This window comes from Phascolarctos cinereus, unplaced genomic scaffold (assembly GCF_003287225.1).
Source record: "Phascolarctos cinereus isolate Bilbo 61053 unplaced genomic scaffold, phaCin_HiC Scaffold_2;HRSCAF=192, whole genome shotgun sequence".
NCBI classification, from domain to species: domain Eukaryota; kingdom Metazoa; phylum Chordata; class Mammalia; order Diprotodontia; family Phascolarctidae; genus Phascolarctos; species Phascolarctos cinereus.
This window is the reverse complement of record NW_027555625.1, coordinates 295,202,376-295,217,886: the sequence shown is the minus strand read 5'-3', so window position 1 is coordinate 295,217,886 and position 15,511 is coordinate 295,202,376. Positions and strand designations below refer to the sequence as shown.

Sequence of the window (15,511 nt, the reverse complement as noted above, 5' to 3'; positions counted from 1 at the left end):
TACAGACCAAAATATGCAAATACTTTAGAATAGTGATTATTTCAATATGTAGTCTTTCTTATCTTAGTAATTGAGCAGTCTTGCCTACTACACCTTATATGCAACCCTTAAAAATAGCTGGGGTGGGGGGAGGGCAGCTAGGTGGCGCAGTGGATAGACCACCGACCCTGGAGTCAGGAGGTCCTGAGTTCAAATCCAGCATCAGACACATAACACATAACACTTATCAGCTGTGTGACTGTGGGCAAGTCACCTAACCCTGTTGCCTAGCCAAAAAAAAAATAGCTGAGGGGAAAAAGTTCCCATCATAATCAATTATGAAGTATTATGAATAAAGGGGGATCTTTTAAGTTTGTAGGTTCAGAATCAAGCTCATGACTGTAGGCTTTGAGTTTGGCTACTATTAAAACCAAAGTTTTGAGGCTTTTTAACATTTGATTCCACAATATGGCAATGGATCAAAAAATGAAAATTTTAGTATTAGCAAGGGCTGGGTCATATGTTTGCTAGGCAGAACTGATCTACTTAACATCAAGATAAGAGATAAAACTGTTAGTGATGAGATAATTCAACAAAGCAGAATTACAATCCTATCAAACACAATAAATTGATATCTTAATTATGATAGTTATTAGTACAGGGGAAATTTACGAGATAAGGTTAACAGAACTAGAATCTCTTAATTTCTTTAGAAGCAACTACATGACCCTAAGTATTTTCAAAACTGTGAAAGATGACTATAAAAATCTTCCCAAAAGAGACCATGAATTTCATAATTATGATTAAAGTTTTCCATCTTTGTTACAGTGTAAAATAAGACTGGACTCATGTTTTCTATGGTAAATGAATTACCCAAAATTTCACGGTTCTCTTGTTATTGTAAATAAGGTTTTATGTTTTCATGATTTTTATTATTATGAAAATGCAGATGATTTCTATAGGTTAATCTTGTATCCTTCAACTTAGCCAAATTCATTTGTTTCAATAAATTTTGGGTTGAATTTGTTAGATTTTTCTAGATCCACTAACATCATGTCATTGGTAACTATTTTGACTTGTACATACTTTTAATAAAAACTCATATTATTTAACAAAACTACTTGGGAAAATTGGTAGACAATTTGGAAGGGAAGGAATTTGGACACCACATTTTACACCATATAACCCAGCGAATTCTAGATGGTTGAGACTGATGTGAATGCAACAAATCCTAGGAGAAAAAAATGGAATAGAATATTTAACTCAATTATAGGAGATGAATTTTTTTTTCAGTTCCAAAAATGTAAGGAACTATTGGGGACAAGATTTTCTACATTAAAATTTAAAAATTTCTGATCAACAAAAATGAAAATGAAAATAGAAAAAGAATGGAAAAATATAGCAAGAATGAGATTAAAACCTTGACATTTAAGATATATAAGGAGTTATAAGGAAAAAAATCACAGTGATAATTCCCAGTCTACAATGTCTAAATGATAATAGCATACTGATGGACTTTTCAAAAGAGGAAACACAAAATGTTAATAATCATTTGAATAACTGATCAACCCCACTAATAAGACACATTGAAAATGCTCTAAATCACTATTGATTAGAGAAATGCAAAGTAAAACAACTCTGAGATGCCACCTCATATCTATCAGATTGGCTAACATGACAGAAAAGGAAAATGACAAATGCTAGCGGGGATGTGGAAAACTAGGGACACTAATGCCCTGCTGGTGGCATTGTGAATTAGTCTAAACATTCTGAAGAACAATTTGGAACTGTCCCCAAAGGCTAATGATCCACCAATCCACTACTAGATCTGTATCCCAAAGAGATAAAAGAAAAGTGCAAAGTACCTATTTGTACAAAAATATTTATAGCAGCTCTTTTTGTAGTGGCAAAGAATTGGAAATTGAGGGGATACCCAGCAGTTGGGGAATGGCTGAACAAGTTGTATGTGATTGTGATGGAATACTATTGTGCTATAAGAAACAATGAGCAGGATGGTTTCAGAAGGGGCAGCTAGGAGGCATAGTGGATATAGTGCTGGGTCTAGAGTCAGGAAGACTCATTTTCCTGAGTTCAAATCTGGCCTCACACACCTACTAGCTGTGTGACTCTGGGCAAGTCACTTAATCCTGTTTGCCTCAGTTCCTCATCTGTAAAATGAGCTGGGGAAGGAAATGGCAAACTACTCCAGAAAACCCCAAATAGGGTCACAAAGAGTTGGACATTACTGAAAGAACAACAATGACAACATTTCAGAAAAAGCCTTATAAGAACTAATACAAAGTGAAGTGAGCAGGACCAGAAGAACATTGTATACAGTAAGAACAATATTGTAATGATGATCAACCCTGAAAGACTTAGCTACTCTGACCAAGACAATGATCCAAGAGAATTCCAAAGAGCCCATGATGAAAAATGCTATTCACCTGCAGAAAGAGAACTAATGAACTGACTGCAGATTAAAACATTTTTTTTCACTTTCAAAAAAATATATAAATTAAGATTCAACTTTGAGATATCTATCTTACATCAAATTGGAAAAATAATTAAAAAGTCAAAGAAACTTAAAGCCGGTGGGGCTGTGGAGGAATGGGTACTCTACTGGTAGAACTGAAAACTTGTAGGCTCTTTTTTGCAATTAGAGTATATTCAGTAAAGTTACAAAATAGTCACACCCTTTAGCCTAGTGAGTCCATTGGTGGAAATATACTCTGGAAGTCTTATAGAAACAATGACAAAAAATGTATCCGTTTAAGTAGTTTCACTGCAGCATTACATGTTAATTATAAAAAGTTGGAAGCAACCTAAATGTCTAACAGGGTATTTGTTGAAAAAACAAGTGATAGATTAATGCAATGGAATATTATAATGCCATTAAGACCAACAAGTATGGAGAATAACTTGAAAGTCGTTTATGAAATAATGCAAAATGAAAGAATAGCTATAAGAATGGGGGTGCTCACTAACTAAAATTATATGAGGAAAAAGTAAAAAGGAAAGAAGGCACAAAGATTCCTACTGGGGACTTAGTAACAACTGAAATAGTGTTGATAGTTTGTGTTGAAACTAATTTAAATGTAAATAGTTACTAAGCAAGTTTAGTTGTATTGATTTTCATTAAATCTCTAATAAAACATTTAATAAAATTTAAAAATAAAAAAAAACCCATCAGGAATTCTAAAGATATAAGAACTTAGTAGCCTAATTGCAAGATATTATGTTAAATACATGTTTGTTTGTTTTTGTGATTTGCTAACCTTAGGAATGTGTGTATATATACACATGTGAAAGCTTGATGTTGAAGGGATATATCATTGAAAGTTGATTAAAAATGTTTGTCATTTACATAAAAGTTGTCATTAGGCCCTTGGGCTAGAATGTGAATCCTACCATCATTGTTCCTATGTGAAAATTGAACTGGAAAACGTAAGGCACTTCCCCTACCCTCATATAACCTGAGATAACTGAGTGCAACCTGTATTTGTTTAGTTCCTTTACTCTCAAAGGTTGTCACATTTTTATCACAGCACATTTAGATTGTAAAATATATGCTTCAAAGATCTCTGATTTCATCAGGGCACTTCCTCCAGCAGCGAACTTTTGTGTGCCACCAAAGTTTTATAAATTGCTGTGGCTGGAAACAATTTCTATTTAAAAATTTTAACTTTTTTTTTAGGGACAGAATAACTATCTCAAACAAAAAACAACAAAAACAAAGGACGAGGTCTTACCCCAAACCTCCAGCGTTCTACAAAGCAGAACCAAACAAATTAACAAAGAACAAAGAAAATGCTTTCACTTTGTGTCCCTTTACTAGTTTGACAGGTTTGACATTGTGCAACCTTTGACTGTTTTCATCTATTAAAAAGAGAAAAAAAACGTAGTGTGTACTCAGTTCTGGCTCTATTGATTCCACTCTGTATCATCTCACTTAGGTATTTCCTTATTTCCTTGTACTATACATATCTATCATTTTTATGGCAGGAGAGTCAAGTAGATTGGGCTGGATTGCCTTCAAGAATTTGCAGAGCTCCTTTAATGGCCCTCAGTTTACCATGGAAATAATAGCCTTTAAAAAAACTCCAACCTTCTTTCTGTTCCAGTATGACAACAAGAGATGAAATGAAATAGTCTCCAAAGAATTAAAATTAAATATCACACAGAGGACAATGAAGAAGCACGTAGTAAGTGTGAACAGGCTACAACATCTAAGCAATTAAGAATTTTAAACCAGTAAAAGATGTCACCAAGGACAAATATATGACAGGAAGTGAAGATGGGCTGGTCACATTGCAGGTGAAGCTTGTGACAAGTTTAAACAAGAGCACTCTTTAGGATGTCAGGAGAAAGCAAGGAAGGTCTACAGAATGTTGGGTAAAACCCCTATGGCAAATTTAGGAAGGACATGGACTAGTCACAGAGGATGGGTAGTCATGGAAGAATTGTGAGCTGCATCAACTGCAAGGAACTCTCAAGTCATGATTTCACTTATCCATTTGAGTATCAGAGCATGACCCTATTCCTTTACATGTTTATGCCATACTTTATGAAGCCATCTTGTAATTGTTGGACATCTGGGTTGTTTCTAGTTCGTTGCTATAACAAATTCCTCTTTTGCTTTTTGTTCTCTTTCTCCTGCAACTCCCTAACCCCACCTCCCATACCCATCAGAAAGAATCCTAGTGATGGAATTTCTAGGTTGAAAGGCATGTTTTGTGATTTATTGCATGGTTTCCATAATGTTTGCACTACTCTGCAATCTACCAATAGTAATGTTTCCCATTAGCCCAATATTGGACTTTAACAATTTTGATATTTTTGCTGTTCTAGTGGAATAAGTTGATATTGTAAAGTTGCCTTGATTGGCATTTCTGATTGTTAGCAAGGCTGAGCATGTTTCCTTACAGTTGTTAACAGATTGCATTTCCTCCTTCACAAATTGTCTATTTTCATGTCTCACTTCAGTGGGAAATTTTTTTTATTGCCCCACAAGTAAGTCATCAGTACTATATCTATATATATCTTAAGGAAATTGGGGTTAAGTGACTTGTGTAGTGTGAAGTGTTTGGTCTGAGGCCAGATTTGAACTCAGGTCCTCCTGACTTCAGGGCTGGTGCCCTATCCACTGCACCACCTAGCTGCCCCCGGTACTTTATAAATTCTGGATGTCCCTTTTAATCTGCTTTACTTATTTTTAAAATGTTCTCCAATCTATTTTTTTACTTTTAGGTACTGCATTTTCTTGTGCAAAATCCTTTAACTGTCAAATCCAAGCTATCTCCAATTTTTTCTTTTTACTTGATGAATAAAAATGTTCCTCTTCACAATTTGGAAAATATTTTTTCTTTCACTTTTTCCACTATTTAAAAAAATTGCTGATCTGCCTTACAACTAATTATGACCTATAGTGTCATGTGGATCTAAGCTTTTCTTTTTTTGGCCATGTAGCCATCTATTTCTTTCACAAGGTTAAAGTTATTTCATTTCCATCTATTGTCTGCGTGGGTTTACCAAATACTGTTTCTAGTCTTTGGACTCTTTCTAGGTTTTTTATCTATCACTCTGTTGTTCATGTCCAATTCTTTGTGACTCCATTTGGGGTTTTCCTGGCAGATATTGGAGTGACTTGCCTTTTTTTTTTTCCAGCTTATTTTACAGATGAAGAAACTGAAGCAAACAGGGTAAAATGACTTGCTAGCATCACACAGCCTGTAAGAGTCAAGCCAGATTTGATCTCAGGAAGATGAGACTTCCTGACTCCAAGTTTGGCACTCTATACACTGCACCACCTTGCTGCCCACTCTATAATTTTTTCTACCATTTTTTTTCTTTTCGAGTACAAACTAGTTTTTATAACTATTGTTTATGTAGGAATGTTGATATCTGGTAATGCTAGTCCACTTTCATTTTGAAAAAAAGTTTTCCTCTTATTTATGAATTTATCCCTCCACCAATACCCTATTAAGGTATCACTTTTAAGAAAGATTAAAAAAGATCAGCAAAAACAATTAACACATTGACTGTATCTGATAGTGTATGCAGTGCTCCACAACTATGGTTTCATACCTTCGCAAAGAAGGGAGGTAGGCTTATTCTTTTGTTTGAAATCTAGGGCCATGCCTGGGTATTGGTTTACTTTTTGCGAGTTGTTATCCCTCTTAAAAATATTTTTTTCTGGTTTTATGAGAGTACTGATGTTTTGAGAATGCATGAAACATCTAAGTCAATTTGGCAAGTATTGACAATTTTTGTTATCTGATTGACCTAATCATGCGCAGCGGATGAACATTTTCATTCTTAATTTGTTAAAATCAGTTAGAAATTATTTAAGCCTATTTGTCTTCATAAATTAACGTTCAGATACTTAATATTTTGATGTAATTAGAAAGGCTATTTCTCCATCACTTTCCTTTGATTCATGAGAATGATTCTGTGAGAACATCTCATATCTTGCTATTTTAGCAGACATTTATTTTCTTTTTATTTCTTAAGTTTTAAGGATAATCACATTATATACAAATGGAAATATTTTCACCTCTTTATTTCCCATGCTTATTTTTCATGTCTTAGTTACTATTGCTAAGATTTGTAAAATTGCTAATAGGAAAGCCAAAGTCTTGTTTAATACCTATATGAGTAGGAATGCTGCTAGAATTTCTCCTTTATATGTACTAGCTTATGGTTTTAAATACTTTTACAAATCATAACATGGGACCTTTTATCCCTGTATTTTCCCCATTAAAAATGTCTTTAATCAAAAATATTTTCTCTACACTTAGTAATATAATTGTATAGTTGATTTTCTCCACTTGTTGAGGAAATGTTTTATAAGATTATTTTCTTGGTGTCATTCCATCCTCATATGCTATTTATAAATCTTTTTTTGCTATCACTCCACCCCTGCATGGTATTTTAAAATCTTTCTTCAACCTAATAGCTGTTTGCATTTAAAATATCTCCTGTTTTCACAGAGCACGTATTCTGTGGGCTAAGGGTTCAAGGTCTATAACTCATTTTGTAAAGGTCTTTTTTTTCCCAATTTATGTTATCCTCTTGTTCTCCTTGAAATCTGGAGTGATCCTAATGTTTGTTTATTGGTTAGTAATTTTTTCACTTCTTGTAGCACACACTAGCATTTCTATTATTGTATTGTTGCACTTTAAATATGAGGAGCTTCTACCAGTGTTGAATTTGGTGTTTTTCCTTCTGGACTGATCAATAAATATTTATTGACTGAAAACACACAAAAAAAGTACCTTACCCTCAAGCTTACATGCTTGTTGTATCTTGTGGATTACTTCTAATTATGTTTCATTGGTTATTTTCACCAGTTCTGGAAAAAAAATTCAATACTTCCCTGAAAGTGTTCAAATTCTCTTGTTCTTCTAAGTTCTCCAGTGTTTACAATCCTGACTACAGTATTGTGATTTATTTTATAGGTCCATCACTTAGGTCTGTCTTTTCCAAAAGTTCGGATAATTCAACATGTCCTTTTTGGAGGGAGCTTGTATTCCCTGCTGCTCCACAACTGTACATAATTCTTTTTTCCAGAGTAGTGTGTACTATCTCTTGCATCTTTGGATCTTGTATTTTCTTTTGTAATCTACCTACATTATTTTTTCTTATTTTTGCATCTCTTCTAACCTAATTTTCTTGTACAATCTGTTAGTACTGTAGCTATTATTTGACCTTGTAATTTTCTAGGCATTGCCAATTTCACTTGGTTGTGTCTTTTATCTATGGGAATTGAGTGGACCACACCAACTCCATCTTGTGACTCAATTCTTGATCTAGCTCAGTTCCCTTTCTATTCAATTATGGGTCTAGTCCATTTGTGAAAAAACTTTATTGCCCTGTTTGAACCTAGCCCAGTGTGGCTGGGAAGCTGAACTACCCCTACTTGTTGCTTAGAGACCCTTAACCAAGGACCTTGGTTAAGCTGACCAGAAATCCAGTCAGATCCAAAGAATGATCCAAGGAGTTTTCTCACAATTATACATCTTATTTGAAAACTGGCCCTGTACTGGTCAACCAGTTACTGTTTCACTGTTCCTTTTATTGAATACAGATACTTGGGGGGAGTGGGACACCTCTTTTTTCCTAATTTCAAGGAACTGCAACTGTTTACTTTCTCCCAACTTGGAAAGCCCCTAATCTTTCCTTTAATTAGAAATCAGATTACCCAATCTTGTATCCTGGTTTATATCTGGTTTTCTTTTAATGCATAAAAATCTCTCTCTCCCTGTATTTGGGGTCCAGTGCCAAGCTGAGGAGGTATGGTCCCAATTTGACATGCAATTAGCACGTGCTGCTTAATAAAGCAATATGCTCAGAAGCTTGAACTTTGGTTTCCTCAGTTATTTCAGAATTCATCTGTTACATATGCAATGGGAGAACAAATCCTTAACTGTTTTTTTTTCACAATATCTTTTTCCTTCTCTCATAGTTTTTGGTATTTTACCTGATTCAATTGTTATTATTAAGTATTTTCAGTTGTATCAGCCCTGTTATTTTGTTCATATTAAATTATGGTTAGTTTTTTTTTTCTTATGATAGAGGAACCTGACTCCACTCAATCCTCTCAATTTAGACATCTAGGTTTAAATCTTTTCTGTCACTACCTATGTGACCTTGGAAAAATCAAACAGTATAGGCTTGTTTCCTCATTTGTAAAATGGGGTTGGACAATATGGCTTCTGAGGTTCCTTGACATTTTAAATCTATGATGCTTGACAATAATTTTATAAGCACACATCCCACCTCACACTTTTTTAACTTTACTTCTAAAAAAAAGATGGTCAACTCACTTAAAAACAATTAAAACTAATGATCAACTTCCTAACTGTATTTGTTAGTCATGCCTACTAGTGTGGTAATACCAGAAATCATGCAAAAATTTCAGTAGGTGTTGAAAACTGTAAAACTGGGTAATTTTTAAGAATCCAAACAACATAACAACTTACTCATATTATCAGGAAACTCATGTTAGCTGAACTAATCATTTGCCATATTAATTGTAAGGTGATATTCTTTAAGTTGAATTGATGTGAAGTCCCTTGTAGGCACTGAGGTGTATAGTAGAGCAGAAAGAAATACAGAGAGGAAGCATATTTTTCTCTAAGACATGACAAAATCAATTAGTGACAAACTAGGACTTAATGACCACAAATATTTGAATAAGGGATAAATATAACAGAATTTCTCCATTCACTAAAACCTCGGGATTACTCTCCACTATGAAGTCTCTGATGTCTGACTAGAGTTGAACTGTGCCTAAAGGCATTTCCACACTGATTACATTTATAGGGTTTCTCTCCTGTATGTATTCTTTGATGCCGAGAGAGGTTTGCATGCAGTCTGAAAGCTTTTCCACATTCATTACATTCATAAGCTTTCTCTCCAGTATGAATGCTTTTGTGTTCAGTAAGCTGTGTATGCAGTCTGAAGGTCTTTCCACATTCACTGCATGTGTAGGGTCTCTCTCCAGTATGAATTCTCTGATGTTGAGTACACTGTCTACTCTGACGGAAGGTTTTCCCACATTCATTACATTTGTAGGGTTTCTCTCCAGTATGAAGTGTCTGATGTCGCTTTAGTTGTTTACTCTGACTGAAAGTTTCCCCACATTCTTGACATTCATAGGGTTTTTCTCCAGTATGTACTCTTTTATGCTGAGTAAGGTTTGCACGACGACTAAAGGCTTTTCCACATTCATTGCATTTATAGGGTTTCTCTCCAGTATGGACTCTCTGATGCCGCATAAGAAGTGCACCATCACCAAATGCTTTCCCACAATCACTACATTTATATGGTTTTTCTCCAGTATGAATTCTCTTATGTTGTGTAAGTTTTCCACAAAGTCTGAAGGCTTTTCCACATTCGTTACATTCATATGGTTTCTCCCCAGGATGAATGCTCTGGTGTTTAGTGAGGTGTCCATGCAGTCTGAAGGCTTTCCCACATTCATTACATTCATAGGGTTTTTCTCCAGTATGGATTCTCTTATGTTCAGTAAGACTTGAACTCCGACTGAAGGCTTTCCCACATTCATCACATTTGTAGGGCTTCTCTCCAGTATGGATTCTCTGATGTTGCTTAAGAATTGCACCTGTACTGAAAGCTTTCCCACATTCACTACATTCATAGGGTTTCTCTCCAGTATGAATGCTCTTATGTTGAGTAAGGCTTCCACGAAGTCTGAAGGCTTTCCCACATTCACTACATTCATAGGGTTTCTCTCCAGTATGGACTCCTTGATGCTGCTTAAGAAGTGCACTCATACTGAAAGTTTTTCCACAATCATCACATTTATAGGGTCTTTCAGCTGTATGGACTCTCTGATGTTGCTTAAGGAGTGCACCTTTACTGAAAGCTTTTCCACATTCATTACATTCATAGGGTTTCTCTCCAGGATGAATGTTCAGGTGCTTAGTAAGGTGTCCATGCAATCTGAAGGCTTTCCCACATTCATTGCATTCATAGGGTTTCTCTCCAGTATGAATTCTCATATGTTGAGTAAGGTGTGCATGCAGTCTGAAGGCTTTCCCACATTCATTACATTCATAGGGTTTTTCTCCAGTGTGAATGCTCTTATGTCCAGTAAGGCTCCCACGCAATGTGAAAGCTTTCCCACATTCATTACATTTATAGGGTTTCTCTCCAGTATGGACTCTCTGATGCTGCCTTAGGAGTGCACCCTTACTAAAAGCTTTCCCACATTCATGACATTCATAAGGTTTCTTCCATACACAGATTTTCTGATGTCTAATTAGGTGTGAACTAAATTGAAAGGTTCTTCCATATAGATCACATCCTTGGGATTTCTCTCTTATGGAAACTTTCTGTTCTGTAACAAGGACTGAATTCAGACTAATTTCATTACACTTAGGGTCTCTCTTCCCCGGGATAATTTTCTCCTGAGGAACTATCATTTGCTTTCCAAACGGGCCAACATGTTTCCAGGTATCTCTTAACTCAGAGTACCAGATAACACCTTTTGGAAATCTTTCCACTGTCACCTGGGCTAATTCCTCTTCAGAAGTGCCCTGCTTGGTTTCATACCTGGTCATCCCACCTGAAAGAAATATAATAGTCAATAGTGTAACAGATTAAACAGAGGATTTGACCATGAGCAAATATCAGAATTGTGTAAGGCAGTCTGGGATCAGAGTCCCATTAACCTGAGTCCAAATTATTCTAATAGAAGTCCAATTAGTTTCTGGGGTTTCCATCTCTTATCCCACCTAAACTGATCATGTACAATGTCACCAAAGGAATCCTACATAAGTAACAATTTCATGTTTATAAGAACACTACTTCAGTCCTAGCACTCCTACAATTTCCCTAACAAAAATCAGGGCTTATCTGTAAGCCATAGAAATTCTTGCTCCATCTAAGTAAAATCACTTATTACACACACCTTCTGGATCAGTGACAAGGGCAATGTGCAGCTAATGTAAAAGGGCTGGAGGCCAAACCACTAGTGATACATTAAACATAGTATTTTATATTATATGAAAAGTACATTAAAAATTTAAAACTAGAGTGATAATGTACAAGGTCTGATGGAGATGCTTTAGAATGCAAATTCCTTGTGACAGGGATTATTTCATTCATTACACTTGTATACCCAATGCCTAGAACAAAACTTGGGACTAGGTATTCAATAAATATTTGTAGAATGACTGATTGATGGATGGATGGATGCTACCAACCAGGGAAATCAGTGAATGTTTAAAGGATAAAGTGGCAATCATCAATGAGGACACAACTAAGGTTATGTAAACCTAAATTTGCAGGATTAGGTTCTGCTATGTGATATTACAGAATAATAAAAAGTTTGCTATACAAATATTATAGAACATTTTAGAATGGTGAGAGAGTTAGTGATAAAGAAAAGTGAGAAAAATGGCAGCACTTCCATGAAGTGACTGAGAATATTCCTGGCCACAAAAACTACTCAATACTTTTTTATGTTTTGAGGATGCAAATTACTCTAAGGTCAAGTCTAAGAAAGAGACAATGGGTTAATTATACCTTGGCTTTTTTTTTTAAAGTAAATTCTTAAGTACTATAGAGAAGGCCAAATATTAGAGGCTGAAAGTAGAGAAGTACCATCCAGATAGTGAGTACAACATAAACACAAAGTTGTAGGAAACTGTATGTTATAAAAAGAGAATACCAGTATTTTTGAATTGCAGTAGAGAATGTTGTTAGGGAACAGAGAGAAATAAGGGTGGATAATTAAAGAGCATTCAAATGCTAAGCAGAGGAATTAAGACATGATGCAGCAGACCATAAGTAGTAAATATTGTTTTTAATGATCAGTAGTGAAAGGATGAATGTAGTATTTTAAGTGTTGTTGCTCAGTTGTTTTTCAGTTGTGTCCCACTTTTCATGATTCCATTTGGGATTTTCTTGACAGAGATACTGGAGTGGTTTGCCATTTCCTTCTTCAGCTCATTTTACAAATGAGGAAACTGAGGCAAACAAAGTTAAGTGACTTGCCCAGTGTCACACAGCTAGTGTCTGAGGCCAAATCTGAACTCAGGAAGATGACCCTTCCTGACTCCTTGCCTGGCATTCTATCCACTATGCCACCTAGCTTCCCAGTATTTTAGATAATCTGACAATAAAACAAAATGGATTGCCAATAAGGAAAGCAACTTTATGTTGTAATAGTAATGATTAATTACCCCATAATTGTGGGAACAGTGGAGAGCTGAGTCCTACAGATACTTAAAAGGAAGGAAAAACTGCACTAAATACAGACTTTAAATGTCTGAGATGTCAAAGAAAGGAAAATTCAACATGTGAAAGTAGTCTAAAAAAATACATGGAGGATGGGAGCTTGGGTAGGCATTAAGATATGGGTCAGATTCCAGAAGTGCAAGGAAATACACAGAATACAGTACCATTACTAGGAGACAATGGGTTACGTGGGTTTTAAGTGAAGTCTCAAGGACAGAATCTTAAGGTTGTAAACTACTTTGCAAACTTTAAAGTACTATATAAACATTAGCTACTTTTACTATTATAAAGGGTTTTTTTTTTCCTTTTCTTTTTGATGAGGCAATCGGGGTTAAGTGATTTGCCCACTGGTCACACAGCTAGTAAGTATTAAGTGTCTGAGGCTGGATTTGAACTCAGGTCCTCCTGACTCCAAGGCCAGACTCTATTCACTAAGCCACCCTAGCTGCCCCTAAAAGTTTTTTTTTTTAAAGGAATAATTGGAGTGTTTCTGACCAACTTCTCCCTCCTAAAGGATACTTTCTTTCCTGGGTTTTCTCAACCCTTTGCAGTCTAGCTTCCAGCCTTAGCAATGATCTGAAATTGCTCTCTCCAAAGATCCAATGATCTTTGATTTACCATATCTGATTCTATTTTCAGTCATCCTTTCTGAATTCTCTGCTGTATCTGACACTATTGACCACCTTCTTATATGCTCTCTTCTTTTTTTTAATCCCACACAACCTTCTCCTGGTTCTCCTATCTATCTAATCACTCCATCTCAGTCTCCTTTATATGAGGCACCTTGTGCCTATGACCCAGGATGGCACTGTCACGGGCCCTTTCTCTCTCTCTCTCTCCACTTTCTTTCTTGGTGACCCCATTAGTTTCCATAATCTTTATTATCAGCTCTATGCAAAGGCATCTCAAATCTATGTAGACAGTTCTTGCCTTGAATAAATTAGCATTATGTAAATTCAACTTCATGTAGAGAATTCTAAAAGAAATCTGCATTCCAAAAAACCACTTTTGTTAGCTTTTCTGTACAGTACTGTGCTTTCTCTCTCTGCTCCTGTCCCCCTCCAAAACAAAACGAAACAAACCTAAAAAAAGCCCAAACTCCTTCAAGTGAAAGCAGAAGAATAACTGTTGCAATGAAAGACCTCTACTGAGACCTACAGTGCTGGAGAGAACTTTGCCCCACTCCATCTGCAGGGGCCCCTGTCTGTCTTCCATCTGTCCACACTAAGGCACTGTGTATATGTCCTTGGCTCCTGTGTGTCACCCATTCTCTCCTGTCTGTATCCATGTCTGCCCTCAGCATGATCTTCCTCTCAATTTGAGCCAGGCCCCTCACAGGTGGCCCCTGTCCCTGCTCTTGCTTCTCTGTCCTTGGCCTCCACATGTCCTTGAACCATGTGCCGACCTCCTCTCTCCAGAGGTGCAATGTCCCCTTCCTGCTTCCCTCCCTCCCTTCCCCACATCTGTAAAAATCACTTTACATAGAAGCCTGTGGAACAGTCCACTTATGTAAAGTGAGAACTGTCTATATACAGTCCCAGTGCCTCTCCTGAACTCTGGTCCCACATAACCAATTGTCTTTTATATATTTCCAATTGGATGTCCCATAGACATTTCAAACTCAATTTGTCCAAAATAGAACTCATTGTCTTTACCCGTAAATCTAACCTTCCTCCTAACTGACCTATTTCTATCAAGAATACATTCTTCCAGGAACTCAGCTTCACAATCTGAGTCATCTTCAATATGTTCACTAGCCCCACCACATCTAATCAGATACCAGGTCTTGCCAAGTCTTCATCCATATCTCACATACATACCCTTAGCTTTACTCATTTTACAATCATCTTAGTTCAGGACCTTATTACCTCTTGCCTAGAGTACTCCAACAGCCTCCTAATTGGTTTTCCCATCTCTGGTCTTTCCCCTCTCCAACCTATCATTCCCCTTAGCTGCCAAATTGATATTTCCAAAGCACAGGTCAACCATGTCACTCCTTTGATCATAAAGTTCTAGTGGCTCCCTATTACCTCTAGGATAAAATATAAACTCCTTTTTCTGGGTGTTTAAAGTCCTCCACAATTGGGTTCTAGTCTCTTTCTAAATCTATTTTACAAAAATCTCACATCTTGATGTCACAGTGGATAGAATGCTGGGATTCAGGAAGACCTGAGTTCAAATCTGGCTTCAGATCTATACTAGCTGTGTGACCTTGGGGAGGTCACTTAACTTCTGTTTGCCTCAGTTTCTTCAACTATAAAATAGAGACAATAATAGCACCTGCCTTGCAGAGCTGTTGTGAGATCAAATGAGATAATATTTATAAAGTGCTTAGCATAGTGCCTGGCACACAATAGGCACTATATAAATGTTCCTCCCCACCTTCCCCTTTCTTTCACTTTCCCTCACACACTTTCTACATTCCAATTAACCTGGAATCATTAATAGATTTATTGGTTCCCATGCTTGGTCAAGAAATCATACCTGAATTTGTCTGAAGGATGAATAACATGGTTATTCTCCTACAGCCTGTTTTTTTTTTTAAGCAACAGCTGGTTTCCATATCCTTTTTTGAAAACCAGATCCTGTTCTGCAATTAACTTCTATATGCCATTATCTTTCTCTCACATAGTTAAATATCTTGTATATAGTCATCTTTTATATTTTTTTTATGTGTGTGTGTGTATGTAATGTATGTGTGTGTATATATATACATATATATATATATATAATATGTATGTATGTATATACATTCTACTATTCA

The 15,511-nt window shown here is 36.1% G+C and overlaps 1 protein-coding gene across 1 annotated transcript in view; it reads right to left on the bottom strand.

The window, feature by feature from the left end:
- Positions 1–15,511, bottom strand: part of LOC110207370 (uncharacterized) — a 42,914-nt gene that overhangs the window by 16,721 nt on the left and 10,682 nt on the right. The window contains 1 exon segment of the mRNA XM_020984966.2: positions 9,226–11,071. Within this exon segment, the coding sequence (XP_020840625.2) occupies positions 9,226–11,071 (1,846 nt within the window).